This window comes from Melanostigma gelatinosum (assembly GCF_949748355.1).
Source record: "Melanostigma gelatinosum genome assembly, chromosome: 22".
Lineage (NCBI taxonomy): Eukaryota > Metazoa > Chordata > Actinopteri > Perciformes > Zoarcidae > Melanostigma > Melanostigma gelatinosum.
This window is the reverse complement of record NC_136655.1, coordinates 7,831,282-7,857,625: the sequence shown is the minus strand read 5'-3', so window position 1 is coordinate 7,857,625 and position 26,344 is coordinate 7,831,282. Positions and strand designations below refer to the sequence as shown.

The window sequence follows — 26,344 nt, the reverse complement described above, 5'->3', positions numbered from 1 at the left end:
ACTAGACACAGACCAAAGACACACACACACACACACACACACACACACACACACACACACACAGTGTCCCAGTTCCCAGGGCGCCAGTCAGTCAGACAGCTGAGCTGAGGTATAAATAGTCTGCTGGCTAAAGTTCCCCTTAAGAACTCCAGTAGTGGTGGACCAGCGCTGCCTTCTGAAACGTCTCTGTTAACCTGATCAGTGAATACTTGGTGGCTTATATGTGTTTTATCATTGGAAAGAAACACAAAAAGAAAAGAAAAAAGCATGTGACCCCCCAACAGAACTCAAGGGACGTTTATTAAGCTGTAGTATACACATCAGAGGCATTCATAACAAAACCCTGGTTTTAAAAACTCATTTATCACATGTGTTTTGACCAAGCTTGTAAAAGCTTGCATTTAAAAGTGGAACGCTGACCCTGAAGTCAGTTGATTTTGTTAAGGCTAAATCTCCTCACAATGAAAATGGAGCCGGCTAGCACACGTGGAATGATAGCTTTCCAGACACACGGCGCTAAAAACATTACCGAAACTGATTTACAATTATAAGGAATTTAATTCCACTGATGCAAGCACGATCACAGTTATACATGGAGTACATACTCCTATGAAATATTACAATATCAACCCTCTTTGGAAAAAACTACCTCTGGTCCCAGGACACAGCCGTCCTGCAGATCCACAAGCTAAAGAGGCAGAAAAACACTTCTAACCCCCCCACATATTAATTCACGACTCCTCCCCTTCCGTCTATCTCAATTTCTATTGGCCAAATTCCCCTATGCACTTTTAGCTACTTAATCCTATATCACTTTATGTTTATCTTAATTATGCATTCCCAAAACCCTTATGATTATGACTAATTATGAATTATTAATTATGAATTATTAAACACTTTTATTATATCTACTAACTACAGTTTTTTGCTCAAATTTCTTACAATTCCCCCCTAACTCACAGTTCACTGTGAGTTAGCTACTCAAATGTAGTTAGTTATTCAAATGTCCCTGGAGACCTTACCCCTACTCAATCCAGGGAGAGGCTCCCTATCTATCTAAACAGAGGCAAAGAATTCATGCACACAGATATCATTTCAAGTATTTCTGTTCAGTTCGTTTCAAGATAGAGTGCGTTGAAAGTCACTGCCTTCCATGTCTTGGGGCTGGCAGGATCAGGATACAGCCTGTAGGCTAGAGAACACATACTGAGAAGCCTTGACTGTTCTTTTACACGTGACAAAATTACATTTCTTAATCTTTACACCCTAAAATCCCTTTATAACCCAATTAAACAAAAAAATTAATCTCCAAATACTCATCCAAAACAATCCGTCTATTTCCCAAACTTCCAACATCTCACTGGATGTTTTAGAAGTCCACCTGGGCCTTTATCAGGTCCTTCAGGATCTCCGAGAGGATGGTCAGGAACCGCTTGTGAAGTTCCGCTATGGCACCGCTGGTGGCCTCATCTAGACTGTGGCCATCAGAAGCTCCAATTCTCCCTCATCCTCGTCACATAACTGGTTGCCTGGACTGGTGTCTGGCTCATCGGTGAAGCAATAAACCCCTGTAGAGGTCCACGGATGCAGGGGAACCCCCATCCACAGACAACTCGGAGGCTTATGACGACAGCACACAGAATAATTACGATTGCCAAAAATGTATGTTTTCACTGGCCAAGCATACTTCCCAACCAGTCGGTGAACGGATTCGTGACACCAGAGTTGTCTGCTAGCTCTTGGCTGAGTGCTGTCAGTCCCTCCAGAGCCCTGGTCACCGATCCATCTGGAGCTGTGTTATTTGGAATGAAAGTACAGCACGCAGACCCAAACATCTGGCACACGCCACTTTTCTCTGCTAAATCATATCTAATGCCATTCTGTTCTGCAAGGTCATTAAACTAGTCTTCGCCAGCTGTGCATGCAGTCCTGATATGGCGTCACTGGTGAAGTTTACTAAACGCTGTTGGTTATAGTAAATGTAGTTGATCCAATCGACATTTTTATTAATCATCACCCTCTGAGAGAAAACAGATTCTAAATCTGCTGCTATTTGATTTCTGGCTTGAAAGTCATTAGACACCCCCCTTGGCAGTCTTATGACATCTTATGTACACTTGGTCATCAAAGGCTCCCTTCGGGCCACCGGCATCTCTTTTGGATCTTCTGTTAGCATGTGGGCGTGGAGAGATGAGTTCTCCATAAATTGCATCAGTGACAGGCAAGATATGGAATGACAATATAAGTTGCACCAACGCACCTGTCCAATCTTTAGGCAGGATTGGATGTATGGTTCTTCCTCCACACCATCACCATAAATCAGCTCTAGGTGCTGTCTGTCTTAACACACTGTTATATAGATAGTCGCTAGCGTTGTGACTGTTGCTACAATTTGCAATAATTTGCAATACTACTACCTACATTGGGCCCCTTAGCTGTATCTGAGACTATACAATCAAATGGACCCTCTGTAACCTTGAACAGAGGTGGGGTATTATATTATACAGGTGGGTAATCTCAGTGTAGCCTCTCTACGTGGTCTGAGATCGGTTTGATTAGCTACTGAGGCTAAATGTCGAATCCTGATGTAGTCATGCATGTGATCTGGTTCCTGTCTGTGGTTAATTCCACATACTAAGAGGGAAGCTACTGAACTCAGGAATAAAATAATTACAGACTTCCATAACCCACTGAACCTAGAGTCTCCTACTGGACGCCCTCGCTTAAACTGTGGGGAAAACGTCATCTTCAGTACTGTCTAACCCCTCTTTTGAGGTGTCTTTGGCTTCAAATTTTCCTGTCTGATGTTCAATCCTGTCTCTGCGAGTGTCTCACTCGTTACCTTCGCTGCTGCACAGTGAGTGAGGTGGTGCCAAGTAGCTCCAGTTTTACCTTTCACCTTTACTGCATGTGAGGTTGCCAATACTACCTCCCATGGACCGGTCCACCTTGGTTCACTCCACCTGCGCTCGTGGACTTTTATCCACACCAGACTGCCTGGTGACACGTCAGCCTGCTTCCTTTCGTCAGCTGCTGCTTCTGCGTTTGTCACCTGAGAAAACAACACTCGGCTCATGTTAGTTAGAGCTCCCGTATATTTCTCAATTTCTAGAGTTAGCAAGTCTAGTTGTGGTTTATCATGACGTTATTAAATCTCAAAAATTGTGAGTAGCACCTTTACTGAAAACTATTCTAAATGTGGATCTACAAAAAATGTTTGACACCTTACCATATCTCCCCTTCACCTCGATATCTCTGCTGTAAGGGATCACATGGCAACCATCTATGTATCTTGGCTATACACTGAACCTCCCCATGGTCCTGGTGACAGCATGGGCATCTGTTGATGTCTCATGGGAGGAGGTCCAGCTGGACCTGGTCGTAGGTACTGCTGATGTTGTGGTGGGAACGGAGCATGTTGTGGTGGTGCATTGGGCTGTCTTCCTCTCCTTTTATGTGGGCAATCTCTCACCCAATGACCCTCTCTCCCACATACGTAGCACTTCCCTCTACCTACAGGTCTTTCATAACCTCCTCTGTAGTTACCTCTCCCTCGGTTAGATGCTCGTGCACGTCCTCTGCCTCTGTAATGTGGTGGAGGTTGGTAGTACACCACTGTGTGGGCTGGTACTGCTGGATTTGGTTGGTATGAGGTCGGGGGTGCAGCTGGATATTGGGGCTGTTGTGAGGCCTGAGCCTTGGCTACGGCCATCTGTTTCTTGGCCAGATGTTTTCTACTTATTTCTCTGTCGGCCGCCGCTATTTGAAGTTTCAGCAGCCGCCGCGTCATTCTCTCCAGATCTTCCTGTCCTCTTGTCTTCTCAGTTAGCTGTCGCTGGTTGTAGTGAGTTAGGTGTTTCCTCCACATGGCATCTTTCATGTTGCTCAAGCCTACTACTTCTCCCAGCGCTGTCCGTACCGGTGGAGGCAGGCCCATCTGCACAGTGTGTCGCCATACTACAGTGGTGGCTTCATTGCCGTCATGTCTCCCCCCTGTTGCCCTCTGCCACTCTTCTTCAGCTCTCCTCAGGTACTGATGGGTTTCTTCTTCTGGTTTTATCTCCAAAATGTTCAATTTGGCTGTTCCTTCGGTGTGGATCATCACGGCACGGATGTCTCCCAATGCCAATTTATCAGCTGCTGTGAGTTTTTCAAAGACACGGATCCACGGATTGGCTCCACCTGCCAGCGGTGGCAACTCCTTTTCCAGTGCGTCCATGTCTCGATGTCCCCATGGCACAAACTCAGCTTGTCCGTTGGATTTTACCAGCTCTCCTACTTCCTTACTCTGCTTCTTTAATGTAAACATTATGCAGCCTAGGAGTATTCAAATGTGTGTATTAAATGTGCATGCTTGTCATCACCTGAATCAAAATCAACTCACCCTCTGTGCTGTATGGCGTGTGGCCGTTGACTCCAAAACTGGGATCCACTGCTCCACTTCCCAGATATGGACTCACTCAACCACGCACCTTGACTAAAACAAACACAAAGCTGCCAAAAGTTCAGCAGTAAATGTTAGCATACGTCTGTAGTGTAAGAGAGGTCAACGATCTCTCAAATATGTTTGCGCCGTCCGTGTCAAAATTGATTCTTAGGAACTATGTAAAATAGTAAGTGTACCAAAATTAGTCAATACTGGATATGTGAAGGAATCTCGAATCCAAAATTGAAGCTAGAATTCCGAAATCAAACTCAACATCTAAATCAGAATCACAATCACAATCCAGTTCCAAATCAGAATTCGAAAGGTTTAAAATTGGAAGTAAAATAAAATTAAAAAACAATGAATAATTAATCAATTAAATATTAAATTCAACTTTAAAATCAATAACTGTGTTCAAAGATATTCAATCAGAAATACCAATGCAAGTCAAACTGTTGAACTGCACTTACACTCTGGTCTGCACAATAATGAGTCACAATTAAGTTCAAGAATTGAAGAAACACAACTGAAACCATTAATCTTTGTTAAAATGCTGAATTAAAACCAAAGTCAACGACTAAAGTTATAATGCTTAATTAAAACTAAGGTCAGGATATAAGCTCACAGCTCTTAGACAATGAATCTCTGAAAAATTCAGATTCTAAACACTTCTTTACGGTTATCTGCAGTTACTCCTTCTTCTGTTTAATTGTTTTTAAATCTCCTTTTCTTTTGCCTTATGTTTTGATGCTTTTAATGGTTTTATGTGAAGCACTTTGAATTACCTTGTTGTTGAAATGTGCTATACAAATAAACTTGCCTTGCATTGCCTTCTGCGCCGAACCGGAAGTTGTCCTGCGCCGAACCGGAAGTTGTCCTGAAACCGGCTGTTATATACGGACATGCTAACCGCTATGCTAACGACAAAAAACGGAGCTTCTAATAAAGCATACGCATACACAAGTATCACCAAAATCCCACACTTTAATTCCACTCATACGCCTTCTGTCTCCTCTCTCACTCCAGCCGTTATTTTATTTTATAAGCACTTATTTTACATACAGAGTACCGCAACACCGGAGCTACACGTAGCTAGCGTTAGCTCCTCCAGCGCGGTTTACATATCATGCAATGTTAATCATTTTAAACGTATTTCCACGCTGCTAAAACACAGACTAGTCACACGTATTGTTGGACTTATTTAGTCATCATTTTAAACGTATTTCCACGCTGCTAAAACACAGGCTAGTCACACGTATTATTGGACTTATTGTCCGGTTTTATTATACCTTAAACCTCCGGTTAACAGGTTAATGGCTCATCCAGACCTGAGTTCATCGTTACGTCTGATCACGAGTTATACACTGCCAGTGTCACCCACTCTCCTCAGTCTGTCTAGTTTCACCAAAAGCCCTTATTCTACGTCTTCTGAATCAACCACACGATCCACTATTTATACACGGCCAAAGCCAGCAAGAGTGACTTCCAGGACCGCAGCCTCAGAAGCTAACTCCCGCTAGCCTAGCTTCTCTATACAGCGTATGCTTAATAGCCCGAAACTCGTGGGCTAAGCCTACAAAGGTTTGCACACCTAAGCCTCTCAAAGCCACGATATTTCAGTTCGCCAAGCTACATACCTGCTTTTTGAACTAGCTATCTGCAGGCCTAACAATACTTATGTTGGGCCGAAGGAGGCTCCCAGCATGAGCAAAGCAGTTCGCCCGTTCCACAGCTTGTTTGATTCCAATGTGGTGATTTACTTACACAGCGCTGTCTGCCTTTAATTGATTCTTAGGATCCTTATACTCTGGACTAATCCCTTAGTTCATCATGCTTCAGAAAGTAAATCGTAGCTTACCTCAGTGGAACGTGGCCTCCTCCTTGGAACGTACCCACCGGCAACGGAGCGTTAGCCGTTAGCAGCGCTTAGCCAAGCAGACATTCCCCTAAGATTCCTAGAAACTAACTCACAGATTTCATGAAACGGCTCTGCCTACCGATATTGTGGGCCCGGGATGTCTGCTTGACCAACGCCGCCTTCAGCACACACAGCGAGGCCGGTAAGAATGTCCCTTCGTGGTCGCCAAATTTGTTAAGGCTAAATCTCCTCACAATGAAAATGGAGCCGGCTAGCACACGTGGAATGATAGCTTTCCAGACACACGGCGCTAAAAACATTACCGAAACTGATTTACAATTATAAGGAATTTAATTCCACTGATGCAAGCACGATCACAGTTATACATGGATTACATACTCCTATGAAATATTACAATATCAACCCTCTTTGGAAAAAACTACCTCTGGTCCCAGGACACAGCCGTCCTGCAGATCCACAAGCTAAAGAGGCAGAAAAACACTTCTAACCCCCCCACATATTAATTCACGACTCCTCCCCTTCCGTCTATCTCAATTTCTATTGGCCAAATTCCCCTATGCACTTTTAGCTACTTAATCCTATATCACTTTATGTTTATCTTAATTATGCATTCCCAAAACCCTTATGATTATGACTAATTATGAATTATTAATTATGAATTATTAAACACTTTTATTATATCTACTAACTACAGTTTTTTGCTCAAATTTCTTACAGTTTCACATAATGTGATCACAACATTAAAAAAAAGAAACATATTATGTATTTACAGTTGTAAGAAATGACTGTTGAAAACCGTGATTGACAGCATAAGGGGAGTAAAAGTAGAGGTTCATTAATCCCTCCAGGCTGTGTGAGCCGAACCTTCAGCCTTGCTTTCTCGATTAATCGTTTGGTCAGTAAAATGACAGAGCACCTTGAAAAATGTTCATCACAATTGCGCAAAGAAAAATATTTTAAAAGCTTTTTTTGTCCAACCAACAGTTCAGAGATAAAATGTACGATCACATGTGTACGATCACATAAGCCTGAGAAAATGGGCAAATATTCACATTTGAGAAGCTGTAACAAGAGATTTTTGACAGTTTCGTAGTAAAAGAAATGACAAAAAAAAAAGTATTTCCTATCGGAGTTATTGGAAATTATTTTTCTGTAGATTGTCTAATCAATAAAGCTTAACTCTATATATCAAAAGCACTTTGAGATCCAAGATGCCATTGGGTTGTTATGATGTCATTGTCCCCTCCTTGTTTCCGACAGAAGCTTCTCTGAATACTGGTTAAAGAATGCTGCCATCTCCTGGTCAGATGCAAGTATTGTATTTATATATCTTCATTATACTGAGTAGTGATGTTGTAATGTGTGATTCTACGCCTATTACTTCTTATTTGAAATGAGAAAACCTTTCGGTACAAGTTACACATTCATTACCACTGATTATAGGCCGATGTGGTACGTGTAAATTGTGCGGGCTACAGGGGGGATTACGAGCATGCTGTCATAATCACCTTCAAATATACCAAAACAAAGGGGTAGAGCTTTGGTCTGCTGTTTAAGAATGTGCCAGCCATGAAATAGAGACAAGCTTTTAGTGCTGGTTTGGCCTCAGTGAAGGCACATCCAGAGTAGCAGTAGATCAGAATCCTGGCGTCATAGAAGGAAACCTCTTCTCGTAATCAACAAACACGGCAACCGTCAGGGGCCTTGCATGCCTCACGTGCAGGGTAGCCTTGCTAAAACTACGAGCTAAATATTCCTCTTCTTGGTTGTAGATTCCACAAAGTGTCCAGCCTCCGTCCTCCGGGATAGAGCTTGACCTCTGACCTTACTGTGACGGGGCAAGCAAACAGAAACTTTCTCCATTACTTAATAAAGTACCAGAAATTCAGAATCCTAATAATAATTCAAGCTCTTGTTTGTTTTGTTGATCTCGTCTGCTGAAGTGAGCACTCGTTAGATGAGGCTGATGCTAGATGAGGGATACATTAGATTCCACCTTTCTCCAATGAAAGTGTGGAAAAGGAAGTACAGTATAGTAGAAGGGCCATCCCGCTAATATTACATTTGACTCTATACGTACATAGCTTTGAACAGCAAATGTGTTTCCCTTTCTGGAATAAACTGAAAGAAAAGTGCATTTTACATAATGTTCTTATTATTATTTTTATTTGAGTTATGTAATCACAAAACAAGCAAGTGTCAACATGTACAACAGTGCTGCTTAAATCTGATGAGTGTATCCAGTCGATCGACATCAAAAGTTAAGGGCAGGAATAAAGAACAATAATCTATGAATGCGTGTTATGAGCTGTATGGTGAGTGTGTCTATAACTTTAATAATCAGCAGAAGTGTGTGTGTGTGTGTCAGTGAATGCGCATCATGAGCCATGGGGAGTGTCCAGTGCGCTGCATGCCGAAGGTACTGATGAAGAAGTTGAGGACTGTGGTGATGAAGACTATGATGGTTGTTACGTTGTTCAGGTAATCCAGACGTTTCTGCAGGGTGGAGGTATTCAGGTCCCGACGGCCTGTGAAGCACACACACACACACGCACGCACACACACACACACACACACACACACACACGGCATACACAGTAGAGAAAGAGAGAGTTCAAGCCTTGGTTCAGACACACTGAGAGAGACTTCTTTGGGCCTGGATGCTCTACATTTTGATTCCCGTAATATAAATGCACAAACTAAAATGCCACTGTACTTCCATCCTTCAAATGCTGGACATCTTCACATGCACAGACACACTTGCGCACACACTATCGCTTGGGACATTATTATGATGTGCACCTGTTGCTTTGCATTCTCTATTTTCACTCCAGCCGACCAGTAACAGACACCCAATCAACCAATCTTCAGCAAAAAACAACAACACAATAAGCGTAGCATCGGCTTCTGTTAAATCGCTACATTTATTCAGCTTTCTGGAGCACAGTGTGTACGTACATATTAGAGGGGTATGTCTTATTTATAATACCCTGCTTTTTGTCTGGTATTGAACCTAAAATTAATTGAAATAAATGACACAAAACATTTTTTTCCAACAACCAAAACAAAGAAGAATCACAATTAAAGTGTAAAACCATTTGAAATAAACATAATGTAACACATGCACAATTTTTGCACAAGCATGTTATTGCAGCAAATAAGATAATACATCTTTACATAGATATTCAGTTGGTTAAAGTGAAAATATTTTAGTTGGATTACAGTGTGACGCACATTTCAAGAGCCTGAACAATAAACAATGAGATGTTTGAACATATGCAAATTGTATGTGAATTGACAATTTCAACTGTGAATCGGCATGTTTGAGTGTGTGCACAGATGAAATACACTGAGTGCGTGTGTGTGTGTGTGTGTGTGTGTGTGTCAGAAGTGGAGTCGAGCCAGCAGCCAGCGGAAGAAGCCAGTCCTCTTGGATCCGAAGAAGCTGACGAAGAAGTTAATCACCGTGGTGGCGAAGATGACCCCTGTGGCAAGGTTGTTCAGGTAGTCGAGCCGTTTCTGATTGGACACCACGTTCAGGTCCCTGCGGGCTACAAGACACACACACACACACACAAACACACACACACACAAACACACAATTTCAAACACTTCAAACACGTCCACACACAGCCACACATTTGCTGCGTGCTTACTCACGCATGAACTCACAGTCGCCCCGTACGTACAGTAACGTACCCATCAATAAAATTCAGTCGCACGTCCTCCAGCCTCCGTCTAGATTACGTGACATTTCGACCCTCGCTCAACAAAGACACATTACGGTAATGATGCTCTGGAGCAAAGAAAGAGTGAGTTCCTCAATTGCAGACTTGGGATACACTGGTTGACTCTGATAACATATCGACTTCGTGTCTGTTTTGTCACTTAAACGTTTCTAAATTGACATTTCGTAGCTTGTCTGGTTCTACAGCTCCCTTCTTTCGTTGTCAGAAAATGTTGAGCCAGTAGAAGCCTGTCAAATACACGTATTCCTAGACTAAACAAGTTTTTTAGTCGGATTTTGTTACCTTTGGACAGAAACAGGCTGAATTTAGCCTTGATGCTGAATGCTGAAGCAAACTCACAGTGCAAAGGTGCGTCACGCTAGCAGTATACAGCATTTTGTTCAGGAACACGCATGCATGGATACAAAATTAGAGCTGCCTCCTTATGTGTTTGATTCCAGAGAGTCGTCGGTACTTTGGCATCAGCCGGTGTGACAGTATGACTTCAAATTCAAATTCCACACAAGGCAGCTTCAAACACGTACGTTAATGTTCAGTTTTTGCGTGTGGATGTACGTACGGTGCGTGAGCGCGTTATCTGTCATCAGCCTATAGAATGAAACGCTGAAGCAGCCAACCCAGGAGGCAGCTGCGTTGTGTGCCAAAGGCGGCTTTGATGATGTTGACGATGAGGGTGAGGAAGATTATGCCGGTGGTCAGATTGTTCAGGAAGTTTAGCAACCGCTGATACGAGGGGAGGAGGGTCAGCTCACAACGAACTGCACACACACACACACACACACACACACACACATATATACATACATTACACACAGACAGAAACACACACACACACACACACACACACACACACACATCTAGTTGGTCCCTTGGCCCAATCCATTCATCCTGTATAAAATCAGAGTACAGAAATACTGCAGTTGATTAGTACTTTAAGTAGAACGATAAGTCACAGATAAGTTCCTGTTTCCGCGTGTGTGTGTGTGTGTGTGTGTGTGTGTGTGTGTGCATGGTCTGGTGCTATGTTGTATGTTGAATGTGTCAGACTCTTTCCCTGCTCTCCAAAGAAGGCTACATATTAGAATCGTTGCCTACATCAGAAAAGTCAGAAATGCATCCTGGCAAAGAGGCCGGTGCGCTCCATCCCAAAGGCCGAGATGCAGATGTTGCTGACGAAGATGAGGAAGATGACGACGGTTGTGGCGTTGTTCAGGCTGTCCAGGCGCTTCTGATTGGTCTCTTCGGTTATGTCTCGCCGAGCTGCAATAATGTACACACACACACACACCAAAAATAACAACAAAACAAAAATAACAAACTACGCAAAGTGCTCAGATAACTGTCATAAATGCATGTGATTTTGCTTTCATCAGCTTTTTATATTCATAACTCATGTTGCTTAAAGAATGTATCATGGATGCTATAAACCGTTTTTGTGCAAAACACAAGAGAAGAAAGTGACTGGACCTCAACCGGCACCGCGTGTATCTTCGCAACAAATCAGTAGTCTGTGTATTAGTGTGTTAATATGAGTGGTTAAGAACATGGAGGATGGATTTCTCATTTCTTTTAAGCCGACTAATGCAGCAATGTGATTGGCTCACCGATGATGATGATCAGGACTCCAGCCACTATCTGGAGAGCAAGGGAGAAGGAGATGAGTGTCAGGACAGCGGCGTAGTACCTGAGGAGGAGAGAGAGAAACGGTACGCAACATATGTTCATCAATAAATATCGTTTGAGGCAACAGTGACAGATGGAAAAAAAAAAATTCTACTTTTAACTGAATTTGTAGTGAGATCGAGCAGTTTGTCTCTCTTTGCCTCACACACACACACACACACACACACACACACACACACACACACACACACACACACTGTACCTGTATCCAGCTCCCTGTTCGATGACCGTCTTCATGTGTGTGATGTTAGCCAGGAACAGAGCGATGTCCAACATGCCCTCGGCCGCCGTCTTCTTGGTGGCGTACAGGTTCATGTTCAGATTAGAGGGTGAACCTCCCTGAAACATACAGAATTCATTTTGCAGATTTCAAAGTGATCAGCACAGCTTCTCCACGGCTCCAGCCGACTGAAGTTTACGCCCAGAAGAGTTTTGTACCGGCCCAAAAGCACTGCTTTCTTTTCATTTTTCTTGTTCTGTTGTCTGTTCTGCCCCAAGATGGAGCGATATCAAGACAATTCATTTATAATCTGGAGATGACAGATGCAATGAAATGAGTGTAACCACTGCTGTCCTTGATAGGCCTACACCAAAAAAAGAAAACATGGAAGAAATAGACAAACGCCAAGTTACTCTGCTGAAGTCTGACCAGCAGAGGGCAGAGATAAACTGTGCTCATTGATTTATTTATTCATCCCCCAACCAAATCCAAGCCATAATAATAATAATAATAATAATAATTGCACTCTACATGCATCATTTTAATTGCTTTTTTTCATCTCTCTATATTTAGTGTACTTCACTGTATTGCAGCAGGGATGAGATAAGCGTGCCTCTTATTTTGACAGCTCAGAAACAGATGTTCCAGTCATTTGAATGATGAAGAGTAGGACTTTGTTGCACATCTGATACCGCGCCCCCCTCTAGTGGGGCGCGGTGGTATTACAGGTAGGGAGAACCGCAGAATTGTTTTGATTTTTTTTTTTAAGTAATTAATAAATACATGGCGAAATGTATGGAAGCCCGTTTCCACCACTGCGAGGACAAAAATACAGATCCTGTAAGTCATTATAATGAGATACGTATCTCATAATAATGAGACAGTATCTCAGTATTATGACTTAGTGACTGAGGTCGGGGCAGAGCAGACCTTCAGCCAAACTCAAATGAACTCAACTTGACACATCTGTGTTCTTGGCTTGTTGAATTCTTAATTGTATGGCTTTGCTTTTCTTGTTGCCTCTGATGCGTTATTGTCCACATTGCGTCTTTTCACCTCATGGCTACATCACAAACATCTGCCTCATTCATTTGCAGCGCCACAACGATTTGTCTCGGAAACCAGCTGTATTGTAAACTGCTCCGTAGTCCACGTCAAAATGCTCTGGAGCTGAGATCACGTGCCTCGGTTTCGCCCTCGCACTTCGGGGCAATCTTGCAGACAGAAACTTGGCAGGTGCACTTTTTTTCGTTGCCAAAAAATATTTTCCATTGACAAGTGTTCAAATGAGGTATATGTCTTATCAGAAGGGTGCCTTGAGTTCTGGAACAAGATGTTGACGTTTCCACATGTAGGTTTTGGACTCTCCGAGTGACACAAAACCAGAACCAAAACAGACCGGCCCTCCGCGTAAGAGGAGAAGTATGCTTTTTTTTGGGGTGGTATTTTCGGATAACCTTGCACTTTATCCAAATGTTTACTAATCCCAGGGTTAGTTTTAAAGTCTGAATAAACGTAGACAGACAGACAGACAGACAGACAGACAGACAGACAGACAGACAGACAGACAGACAGAGGGATGTAAGGAAGTGAAAAAAGACTCAGATATGGAGACGGGGGAGAGAGTGAGAGAAGAAGTTTGTATGTATGTACTGGCCTGTTTCCATCTTTTCTCCTTTGGGGACTCATGTGGTCACAGTTTATCAACATCAGCTTTGGGCAGGCCGCCAAAACACACACACACACACACACACACACACACCACAATCAAAACACTGGAATGGCCGACATACAGTTTTACGGACCATGTGTGTTCTCTTAGTTTAATGTCTCTCTAAATGACTGTGCGTTTATCACACTTAATGGGAACTTATCTGGATTTATGAAATTATTATTTCCCCCTTTGGGTCGGCCTCAGTGGGGGGGGGGGGGGGGGGGGGAGTCATGGAAAGTCCAGGGGCGACTACCTGGCTCAGCTTTTGCTTTTGAGGAATGAGAAAATGTTTTTTTTCCCCCCGTTTTCTCAGCTCATCTGTAAGGTCACCACCATTTACAACTTGTTTTCCGAACAATTCGCCAGCTGCCTTCATTATGAACAGATACAGGAGCTGCAGCACAGCAGTGCCTCATTGTTCTGGGCTGACTGGGACATTGTCCCATCGTATGGTGTTCTGCAGATTTGGAGGTTTCTCTCTGACGACTGATACTTAGCAGCAGTCAATCAAACTGCTGTAACATGTGGATTTCATTGCTTATTACTTAAAGATTAAAAAAAATACTGTAGCCGCACAAGATGACTAATGTCCACATACAATAAAAGATGAAACGGGAATATGACAAGAATATGACACATCCTTGAATGTGTTGCTCCACATGTTCAGATGTGCACGTGTGTGCCGCCAATATGCACCAAAACAACATTAAACATCTAATTGCACATAAACACACACACAAATATTCACCAGACCACATGGGAGGCCCCCCCTCGACCGCACAGGAAGTGCTCCTCCCCTGCACTCCTATTGGCTGCCATTATGGCCAATAGGAAGGGAAGGCCAACTAGGAGTGGAGCTCTGGTTTTCTTTTAACGTCTTACTTTGAATGCCAGTCCGTCTGTCTCAGTGCTCTCCTCTTTGACTGGGTTTCTTTGCTTTTCATCTGCGTCTCTTTCCAAAGGCTCTCGCTCTCTGCCTGAAGGCATCATCTTTCTGTTTGGGTTCATGTAGCTGCCATTTAGGGTGAGGGAGCAGGAAGAAAGCAGAAAAGCAGATGACGAGAAGCAGATCGTGACACAAAGAAGAGGAGTCAGCATGATAAACATGCCTGTGTTGCTGCCTAACACCAGGAGCAGACAAGAGAGAATGAAACTTCTCATTTCAGTCACTAAGATCCGGGGTTTGCTGCAAATGCACAATGTCCATTTTCAAAGGACAAATCACTGGTCAGCTGGTCGATCACCCCGAACTGTTTCATGATATGGTTTACATTTGTATGCAATGTTTTTTAGACAGCTCCTAATTGCCTCTTGCTACAGTCTCTTTCACTGTTAATGGCGTCGTCAACCTTTCTGTGCAGCTGCACACGCACACCATATGGGATCCAGAGGAAGCAATGCATGTGTGAACGTTGAACATTGCGAGCGGTGTTGGATGACATCGCCGACTGTCTTCTTCTGTCATGACGATTCAATGCATGAGTCATTTTGAATGTAACTCGGTAGAGTGGCTGAGTGGCCGCGAGGTACTTACTGGGTGTGCTTACTGGGAGTTACAGGGTACTTATAGTTTAGCTGACAGCCAAAGACAACGACCAAAACACTAAAATGAGCAAACCCTTTCCCTGGTCACAATGAGTAAATAAACAAAAACCCAAAGGCTGTCACATTAATGAGTCTCTCTAACAAAGCTGACCCCTGTTGAGTCCTTCATGTCACAGCGAAGTGAACCCACATGTCATTTTACTGTTACATCCACCCTCACCCTTTTTGATCCTTCCCTTCTTCCTCTCCTATCTACCTTTGACCTTTGACCATCCACGGTGGGGAGACACTCACCCACACACAGACCCGCACGCGGTGCCGCGATGTCACCCACAAGCGCGGAAAATGTGAGCTGTGATTTAACATGACACATTTGATGACCATTTCACCACATGAGTGTGCATTTGTGTGTTTCTGTGAGCGTGTGTGTGTGCGTTGGTGTGTGTGTGTGTGTGTCTGCATTTGAACTTCCATCTGCTGTCTGTGAGTAAGAGAGAAGAAGTGGCAGTGATCTAATATCAGTTGACGCTCTGCGTTCCTGACCAGGAGCGCATGGAGAAATATGACTCCACCAGCTGGCCCTTCCGGCCCTGCAGGGCGTCCTATGGAAACCTTACAAAGGGTTGCATATTCAACCGGCAGAATTTTCAAATATATTATAAGTTTCTTATTATGTTCATATATTTTTTTCTTTGCTGTATTACCTTTGATTTCTTCCATTACAACCTGGGTCTTATTTTTGTAGCTACAGACAAGATAACTCATCGATTAAAACATATATTTGGGCTTTGTGTTAAAATATTCAAATCAAATTAATTCGCACTGTGTTAGGGGAACATCTGTCTGTAGCGTGACAGCAAACTTTGATGAGTATGAACAGCCTTCGTTACTACACCCCTTCCGAGAAAATTGAAATCTCTTGAATGTACAGCTCAGTCAGACTAGAGTCTAATGACAGAGGATTTAAATGAACTAATGCTGCTTTTCTTCTTGCTTCAACTTCAAGGGAAACGTGCAAACCTGATATTCTTCCAACGCGAACACAAGAGTGGGGTTATGCTGCCGGTTACTGCACTTTACACACAACAAAGAATTTGTACCGGAGCTCAGTTCAGCAAACGTGCCGAGTTCACACGCGTATAAGCGTGATTTAGAGTCCAAAAAGTAAAATTCCACCATTGGCTTTTGGCCTGTAATTCGTAAAAATGAGGCACTCAGCAAAAAAAAAAAAACAATGTTAAATGGGAAGAAAAAAGGGACAAACCTTAGAAAGACACTCTTCAAAGATGGACGTAAATGTAATATATATAGAGATTAACGTGAGACAACATCCGGTTTCTTCAGACGAACATCCGGTTTTCAGAATAAGATGCCAACAAAGTATGAATTATATTCACATTAAGGCTAAAACATGCTACCTGCATCTCGTGAACCAAATGTTCTTGCCCTTTTGTTCATATAGCAGTACTTTTAAAATAAAAGTGCGCAATACACTACTTTATAATTCATTATTGAACTTTTCCATAACAATGCGATTAATCGCAAAAAAATCCATGCGATTAATCGCGATTAAATATTTGAATCGTTGCCCAGCACTAATAAATATACTAGTCATTGTTAAGTGTCTGCTTTAAGTTTTTATTGCAGTTTTTATGTTTGGAAAGTTTTTGTGAGGACGAAGACGGTAGCAATATCTGGAATTCCTTGTGTTTCTTTGTGGTGTTTAAGAGGGACATAAATACTGTAATTTATCAGAATCAGAATCAGAATCTGTTTATTGCCATTGTATGTTGAACATACAAGGAATTTGACATGACGGGAGGACGGGAGGTGCGCAACATATAACAACTGTTGTAAAAAAAACGATGAATGCCAATAATTGTTTGGTAATAAATCAGACTTAATCATAATGTCACAATGTCATGCTGTTAACTTACTGCCACCCTTCAGGAGAACAACGACCGGCAGATGTTTGCTCCTGTGGGAGCTGGTTGCAGGCCTTCCCTCTGGAGGAATGTTGTCTCTAAAGCAGCAGCACACTCGTCATTTCAAAGGGAAACACTGCATGAAACAAGGTTCCGATCGTGAGATAGTTCAAACGTTTCACAGGGGGGAAACAAAAGGCCTGAAATATTCCTAGAACAGTTTGCTAGAAGTCTTCACAGCAACGCTGCAGCGCTTTACAGTTAAAAGTTTGAAATTGCAGCAGAATTTGTGATTCTTGTTCGTTTTTTATGTGCAACTTTTAGGCAACATTGCATTCCAGTCATTTAGCAGACGCTTTTATCCAAAGCGACTTACAATAAGTGTATTCAACACGAGTATTCAAGAGAACTAACTAGAAGTAACCTTCAAGGCACAGAGCAGATGGGGAATTTAATTGTTTGAACTGTTGTTACCTGACACACGGCATCTCACATGACATTATGATCGCTGTTATTATGTCGCTGTTATTCATTTTGTGTGAACGGGTGTGTGAAAAACGGCAACACACTTGATATATCGTTAAATAATGACTCACGTAAGCCTGAGAGTACAGGGCAACAACCACTGTGATTACACAACGTGTCCGAACAGTGTTTGTGGTTTTGACGTAATTATCAATCAATTATCAAAAAGTCAGTTCACCACAATATGAGTGCTCTGTATCCAAAACAAACACGGCCAGAGGAGTGTGGGAGAGGCACACTGCTGTGTACATACTGTATCTATAAATAGCTGTCCTGTGCTGTGCGTGTCTGTGTTTTGGAGTTGTGCCTGAGGGGCCGAGGTGTGGTGTGAATCGGTCGAATGAAAGAACAGTATCTCTGTCACCGGTGTCGTTTCTTTTATTTTCATTTTTTTCATCCAGAGGTGAGCCAAAGCCTGTTTGGAGTTCAACCCTCTCCCCTCCCTTCCTCAGGCACTCAAGCTTTCAGGCCTCGGCAATGTGCGATATCGCAGGCCATTCCTCATGGAGGCTTCCTGGCTTTTAATGGCTCGGCCTTCATCGCCATCCACAGCACACACACACACACACACACACACACACACACACACACACACACACACGCACACACACTTCCTTCCTCTGTGTTTGTGTGCATGTGGGCATTACCCGCTTCCCGAGTTCCAAGAATGATGCTGTTTTTGTGCCAAAGCTGCATCCCAAATCTTTAGGCATTTAAAGAGACAGACAGATATAGACACTGCCTGGGGTTGAAAACTAGATAAAAACAACCTTAAAAATGAAACACTGTGGAAAGATTTTGTTCCTGTATTAGCAACAGATGCATTCTACAGAATAATTGATGGTTCTTTTATCAGATTTTCAAAACATCAACTGTGAGTTCTGGAGAAATTTGAGGATTGTCTGCCACATAGGGGCACTATAACAATATTTGAAAGGCCTTATATCAGTCACACAGGTTCAAAGGTACAACTGCGTGTTTGCAGAGTCAAATACATGTCCAGTGATCAGTAATGATGTCTGAGAAAGCCTGAGAAAATGACTCGGACTGACAGCAATCTCAGTTTGGGCATTACAAACGGTTTGAAATACTCAATTCCAGTAAAAGAATGTGCATAGAAGGTGTTTGTTAGTGTTTAAAGTAACCAACCCAGCCTCTAGAGACCATCGTTAAACCTCTGAGCTTGAACAAAGACTAAAACCCCAACAGGTTTGGGGCGTGTTTTTCCTCCTCTGCTCAACATGACAGGTCGTCAATGAAGTTGTCAGTTTCACATTTCCGTCCCTGCCAGCGCGTTGTTTACCCGAGATGTGGCAGGTGGGAATCTACTGAAGCCAAAGGTTTTACAGGTGTAACGCACGCCTCGGTACACAACAGTCACCTGCACTTGGTATGCCGGTTCTACCAGTCAGCTATGCCCAACCGTGCGCATACGTACTGTACATACTGAACACATACATGAACCCGTCCTTGACTCTGTGGCTTTGTGCATGTCTCAGTAGCTTGAAACAGAAGCTAAAAGATGTGCGTGCATGAGGGTAACAGATAGCGAGGACATAGAAACATCGTATTTTGTCAGTGAGGCAACAGGAGTTTGCATGACACGAGTAAGTAATGTATGAGAAGATGTATGTAGGTATGTCAAAGGTACCGCGGAACTGTGTGCATGAATAAACATTCGCACACACACACACACACACACACCTAATCCCAAGACGTACCTGCTCATAACATGCCATTTGCACACATACAATGCAACCCTCTTGTGTGATTACTGCAATTCAGTAGCCTATGTACACCCACAGGGAAGTTTATTTACTACAGTAATATAAACCGTGCTGATATGCTTCACTGTATTAACTGAATGGTGTGTCAGATGTTAAACGCACAGCTGAGGTTTACTGTAATCCTAGTGAATAACTTGTTTTATACAACTGTTATTAGCACGCGTTTGCTCAAAGGAAGAAAGAAAACAGCTGCCTGGTAAACACAAGAGTTATTATTGCTGTGGTAATGATCACCATGGATCTAAGAGCTCTCTGATCAAAGCTACTTCAACAGCATTTCAGAAAACCACAAACTGTACCGCTGTTGGAGATTAAAGTCTTTAATCATTATGATGGAAGTTTTTCCACTGAGACGAACCTCTCAACGTCCGGTGCCAAGTCTGCTTTCACAAACATGCAGTAGATGCAGATCCTAACTATCAGTTTCGATAAACTCATTTTAATTTGAAGCTACCGTCAGGCAGTTAACAGAGTATTAGCCGTCGCATAGCTAACAAATAGATGAAGTTTAATGACGCGGTGCCAATCTGAACTTTGGGACAGAAAATCCGATATGATGAAATTCACCACGGATCCACAAGTCAAAGCGTTGGATTGTCACTGCATTTTATTTGATCAGAAACAAGAGTCAGAGTCTCAAGCCGTGCCAGCAGCTCTGTGAGGCTAATAAATATAGCTTTGGGCTAAATACTAATGCCAGCATGCTAACTCGTCACTATGGCAATGCTAGCATGTTGATGTTTAGAGGTATAATAGTTTAGTTTAGCACGTGACCATGCGAAACAAAGTGCAGCTGGGGTTGATGGGAATGTCATATCTTTCTATAAGTATTGGACATAATCGATTTTTGACCTGATGATGGCCCTAAATGAAAAGTCAGGGGGTCAAAGTTATTACAACTCATCCTCTGGGGACCATGAATGTCCTGAAACCAAATTTCTCTGCAATCCATCCCGAGATTCTTCCACACATAAACATTTCAACCTGCTGGTAGAACGAGAGGAAACGCCAGAAGATCATAAAGTCACTGCATCCTCTGGGGACCTTGAATATCCAAAAGCTGGCACAAGAGGAAAGGCTATTAATCTTCCTTCATCAATCTATCGATAAAATACATATAAAACAGATATTTATCAACTTAGAATAGAGTTATATTCTTATATGTATTTTATTCTTATTTTTAATCGTAGCCAGTGACAGACGTGTGTGTCTGTGTGTGTGTGTGTGTGTGTGTGTGGCTCTGAGAAGAGGTGAATGACTATTTGTCTAAGAGAAGTTATTGCTGTTTATTTTCACCGACTAGGTCAAAGGGTGCACATATATTCCAGCAACACTCACTCACACTCACACAGAAGCACAAACACGAATGTGATACATTGGTGACGGTGGCTTGACCTCAGACAGGACATTTGTTTTGGTCCCCAGAGGCTCCTAAAGATGATGTAGATGTTTGCACAGAGCGGGCTTATTTAGACAAAATAAAAAACGCTGCGAAACATTTTATGTGTCCGGTCGTGTGGAAGTTTTAAAATACAAGATGGAGATTCGAGCTACATGCTTGTTGAAGTAGTAGCCAATAGCATATCGTAGAGTTTAAAATGTCTTTAAAAAGCCGAGCTTTTCCCTTCCTTCCTAAAATAAAAACAATAGTTTATTTGGTAAACTATTTTATAGTAGAATATCTGCAAAAATGTGTGTGTAAATATGCAATGATTTTCAGATCAATTAAACACTAATGACACTGAAACACTAATGTACTAGCGTATTCCCTTCACGAAATGTCGATGCCTGCGGGGTTTCACACAGAGGACATTTAATAACAGAGAGCTTTTGTTTCACTTCCAGCGTGATCTCATTGTGTGTAAGTCAACAATAGTCCCGCGAGCACCGCAGGCACCGGGGGGGACGTCAGCGGCGGAGACTGGATGAGGTCAGACAGAACCTCACCCACCTCCCACACTCGTTCTTCCCCCTCCATCTCTCCTGCCCTGCTCCCGCTTTTTTTTTTTTTTTCCCGTTAACGCATTTAAAATCACAGATGACCTCACACAGCTACACCATTCTATTGCATTGACGCGTGCACACAAAGCTTGAAGCGATGCTGTTACGGTCCGTGACCAATGCACACGCAACAGCCACACGCGCCACATATTTACACGTTCACAAACGTACACTGCACGTGTGTCAGCTGGACAGTTCATATGCACTCACTCTCGTAAAAACCCACAAGCAAGCCTAACCAGAAACATAAACAGAAGGACACACACATACATCCACTCCATACTGGCCAGCGGCCCGCTGCACAGCAACACATTTTTATCAACAAACACATGAGGTCAGATTCTGTGAGTGTGTGTGTGTGTGTGTGTACGTGTATGTGTAGTCCAATTACCCTATTTTTCCTTATTTCTACAAGTTCCTCTCGCTTTTTTTCCCCGAAAGAATGAAATGAGAAGATTGATATCAATGTTGCATCTGAGCATTAACCTCTTAACGCACAGACTTTGCGTCCCCCCACCACACACAGCCTCTTAAGCATTGTTCGTGTTTATTACTAGTTCTGTGTGTTTGTCTTTCCACAGATGTGTGTGGCTGTGTCTCTATATGTGTTTGGCTTTGATCCAAGCACAGCACACGGCACACGAGACCTCTATGCCATACAGATTTGAAGGAAGTGTATCGCACCTCAAACCAATGCGCAGTTGCCAGGCAACACAGAATGCTCTGAAAATAAATGCATCTTTATGACTTCTAAGAAAAAACATTTCACAGCTACATGCGTTTTTATGAGCAGGGTGAAGAAAAACAGTCTGTGAATAGAGTGATTTATATAGAACTTGGATTTCTAAGTCGAGTGTGCAGTTTTTGGAATTGTGTGTGTGTGTGTGTGTGTGTGTGTGAGAGAGAGTTAGTGTCGTGAGTTATAGCGTCCCAGCAGGGGAGCCTCGGCACTGGAGATGGGGTTTCCTGTTCTTTCTTGGCACGTACGACTGGAACAAGTGGATGAGGAACAAAAGTGTGTCGCAGCACTTTTGGCCGAACGCTGCAGCCAGTGATTTATTTCAGGAGCAAGAAATGGGCTCGAGGTTTTTAGAATAATCTTTTGGTTTGTGTGACAAATAATGTCCTCAGGAAATATATCATGCAGAGTCTTTTTTTTTACTTAGAAACACCATTCAAGGAGACTTTGGAATCAAGATTTTGAATCCTGCTCAAGTGGAAGTGAAGAAGCAGGCTTGTGCTTTATATCCGCTGTGTTTCACTCGGTGACACAATGATTGTGGGTTTGTGAAAGAGAGAGAGAGAGCAGGAGACAGAGACTGGTGTGTGTTTGTGTGTGTGTGGGTGTGTGTGTGTGTGTGTGTGATAATCAAATTGTTTGTATCTGGTGGGATCTAAATTTTCGTCTGGTATCACTTGTCATGGCTTTTTTTGCACACGCTCAAAAGCTCCTAAAAGTCTTTTCACGTTTCGGCACACGCATGCACACAAACGGCAGCCAACCGTAAAAAAATCAGTTTCAGATTCAGACCGACTCGGCTGTCATTTCCCCCCCAAAAAAATGAAAAGAAAACACACACTTCCCCCATGAGGCCAGAAAGAATGACGGTCAGGAAGACAGAAAACGGGGACAGAATAGAAGAAAGAACATAAAAAAGTGTGTAAAATAATGTACACTGACCGTAAAAACAACTTCTGACTTAGTCGTACACTAGAACATGACCTTAAAAAGTATAGTTTTGCAAAACACTCTCACCTCAATAGAGCCAATAGAGAGTGAAAACAAACCTGCTAGCAAGTCACTGCATGCTATATTCTGTTGACAAGTGGGAATTAAAGATAATCACAACAGGGAACCATCTGGTTATCTGGATATTGGATACTACAGTACAATGTATACTCACACAACACACACAGTCTTTTTCTGTCGAAACATGCAAAGAATGAAACATATATAGATCAAGTCATTTAAAGATGAGGCTCAGCTGAGTGTAGGATGAACGTTCCCGGAATCACACACACACACACACACACACACACATGCACACACACACACTTTCTCGTACTTCACAGCCACACTCAGAATGTGGCATCTGCCATCTAGGGGCCAAGAAGATGTTACACACACACACACACACACACACACACACACACACACGCGCACGCAAACACAGATAACGTCAAAGAGAGGCAGCAATGTATTCTGGGAGGTGAGAGAAGTGGGAAGAAGATGAGAGGGACGATGGTCATGGAGCAGCAGACACGAAAACAGACGGAGAAAAGAAAAACGATCGCGGTAAACAAGTTGTTATTCAGAGGAAAGATACAGGCGGAACAAGCGCATGCGGTTGATTACAGTGGCAATTGTTATCATGACACATGTAGACACGTTATCTTGATCATCATTCGTTAATATGATTATTATCACAAAAAGTGCACAGAAAACCGACACCAAATCTGTGTCTCTTTGATGTTCTTTTTGTCAACTAAACCAATGTAAACCAACAGTGACTCGACTTGGTTTTGCCAGTAGGTACCGTCTGTGCATCCAAATATTATCGCACATTATTGCACAAAGGTAACCCACACAAGCTCTTCTATGGAGGAAATGAGTCGAAAGTTCATTGAACTTCTGACGCCATGATGACAGGTGGGCGTCGTCAGGTGTGATGTAAAGCGTGTGGAAAGAACACGTTGTCTCCACTCGTTGGCAGCCAAGCCTGACTGTTTGCCGGGGCGCAGTAACTCATAAACGGGTGCTTCATGTTGCAGGCCAAGCACGTTCAAAATGGTGACCTCTTACACAAGAGGATTGCCTTCAGGCTACTTCACTTTATTGATTATCAGAAGGACACTTCAGATCAGAGTTCTCATCTTTCAAAGCACCATTTAAGCACCAAGAATCCTCCTTCCTCCGTGACCATTCTCTGACTTTGAGTCATGGCTTCCATGCTTGGAGAGGCTGTGTGATTCCTATAAATTCTGTGTCACCGCTCCGCGCCCCGTTGCTGTGCTCTATACATAGAGAGTGACTTAGAGGTGTAAAGCCTTCGCACCATAGAAATAGATTCATCATGGCTGCTTCGCGCAGGCGCCGCTCGAAAAAAAACCTCATAATTCCAATTTCGCCACATTACACGGTTTCCTTTGTACTCGATTTCGAAGATATGCTGAGGGCATTATGTCTGGATGATGAGAAGATGTCGTGAAGTCAGAGGCTGAGAAACACATTCAAAGGCCAAGTGAAACACCACCATCATTAAACCGTGTTTCAAGCCCTGTGTGACACACGACAAATATGTATTTACAGTATATGGCTGGTATTCTCACACTGTCACTGATATGCACTACTACACCTGCTGCATCTTAAACTATAAGTACAGCGGCAAGCCATCCATCCATCTGTCTGTAGAAACAATATGGCAACGATTTATGTGCAATGTAGTGATGATAGCATCAATCAGGCACACATACTAACTGCTAGCGTCATCTGGCATTGACAGACAGGATGTGTATCACGCTGTGAGAGCGGGTTTCTTAAACACACGTGCACATGCATCCTGTCATTTCTGCTTTTCTGGGAATCACACATTTCTCTCTTCATATCTGCCAACATATAATTAAGGACACACACACACACACACTTACTCTTGAGTAATAGCACTTTGTTCACTGGAGACTGTGTCGCTAATTATACCAGTAACTGACAGCCCTACTGGTTGCTGGCCCTGACACTGAAACAGAAGATGAATCGCAACAGACACCAGGGAGGGTGTGTGTGTGTGTGTGTGTGTGTGTGTGTGTGTTAGAGAGGCAGTCAGAGGATTATTTGAGGAAAGAAAGTAGTGCAATACTGTTTTAAAAGCTCAACTCAAAAAACTACAAATGTATTCTTTAAAAATGAAACAAAAAGACCTTCAAATGTTTCTGCTGAAGAAAGAAAAAAAGAAGCATCTTCTCAAAACCCCAACCCTACCTTGACCTCTTTTTCTTGGCACTCGTGAGTCCCTGTTCTGTTGACCACTGGCTGCATTAGAGGACTTTATTAGTCTTTGCACCGAGGGCCAAATTGGTATTTGATGGATGTTGCGATCGTAACTTGGTCTCAGAATAGAGTACGGACACAGAGAGCCGCACAGCAACCCTCTGATCATCAGCTCTCACGTAGACAGGACATACCGCAGCTCTGTGGCAAAGCTAAGACAGGACCAGCGATTCAGAATCATGGAGAGGCCAGGACTGTGAGGAAGGGAGATGAAAGAGTGAAGGGAAGAGGGGAGAAACAGAAAGGGAGAGCGGTCGGAGAGGCCATTGCTAAACAGACAGAAAGATGCATCTGTATTACGACGGCAATCACATTGGTCTTCCTTTGTCTCTAACGGTCTCTCTCTCTCTCTCTCTTTCACACAGTTTTCTTTCTCTTTTTGGGGTGCACTAACCTGCAGAGGGCCGCTGGCTGGCATGGTGGATCTCAGCGACGTCAGGTCGATGTCTCGGCCCTGCTCCCCTCTCTCTGTCTTCCCAAGTCCCTGCATAATAAGGCCCGAAGCGAGCGAGAAACCAAGCGCACAAACACACGCACACACTCGAGTGTTACCCCCACAGCGGTGAAAATGCTAATGCGAGGATGGCAGTGGTCGTTATGAAAGGAAGTGACCCTGGACGCCAGGCACCAACCACCAGGCAAGGCCAGGGAGGACAGCCGAGGGGACAAACAAAGGGCTTATTCACCCCATCCTGATCTCTCTCCCCCCCCCTCTCTCTCTCTTTCCAGCCTGTCTCTTTCTCCCACTATTCTCCACCTCCACCGAATCTAGGTGGTAAAAATACTGGAATACCAAATGAACCATCACACTGAAAACCAGGCAAATATTGTCCGAGTGTCCGAGT

At 43.1% G+C, this 26,344-nt stretch overlaps 1 protein-coding gene across 6 annotated transcripts; it reads right to left on the bottom strand.

Annotated features, from left to right (window-relative positions):
• Positions 1-8,527: 8,527 nt before the first annotated feature.
• LOC306795651 (ninjurin-2-like) lies at positions 8,528-26,088 on the bottom strand. Of its 6 annotated transcripts, none has more exons than XM_079294229.1 (5): positions 25,894-26,088; positions 11,940-12,076; positions 11,659-11,738; positions 11,150-11,314; positions 8,810-8,833 (listed from the first exon to the last, which is right to left on the bottom strand). In XM_079294229.1, exons 1-4 carry the CDS (start codon positions 25,987-25,989, stop codon positions 11,160-11,162), a joined length of 468 nt encoding a protein of 155 aa, XP_079150355.1. In that variant the 5' UTR covers positions 25,990-26,088; the 3' UTR covers positions 8,810-8,833; positions 11,150-11,159. The 6 variants fall into 6 exon arrangements, with proteins under 6 accessions (XP_079150352.1, XP_079150353.1, XP_079150355.1 ...); XM_079294228.1 differs by lacking the exon at positions 8,810-8,833 and adding an exon at positions 9,720-9,856; XM_079294225.1 differs by lacking the exons at positions 8,810-8,833; positions 11,150-11,314 and adding exons at positions 9,722-9,856; positions 10,614-10,812.
• Positions 26,089-26,344: the final 256 nt, after the last annotated feature.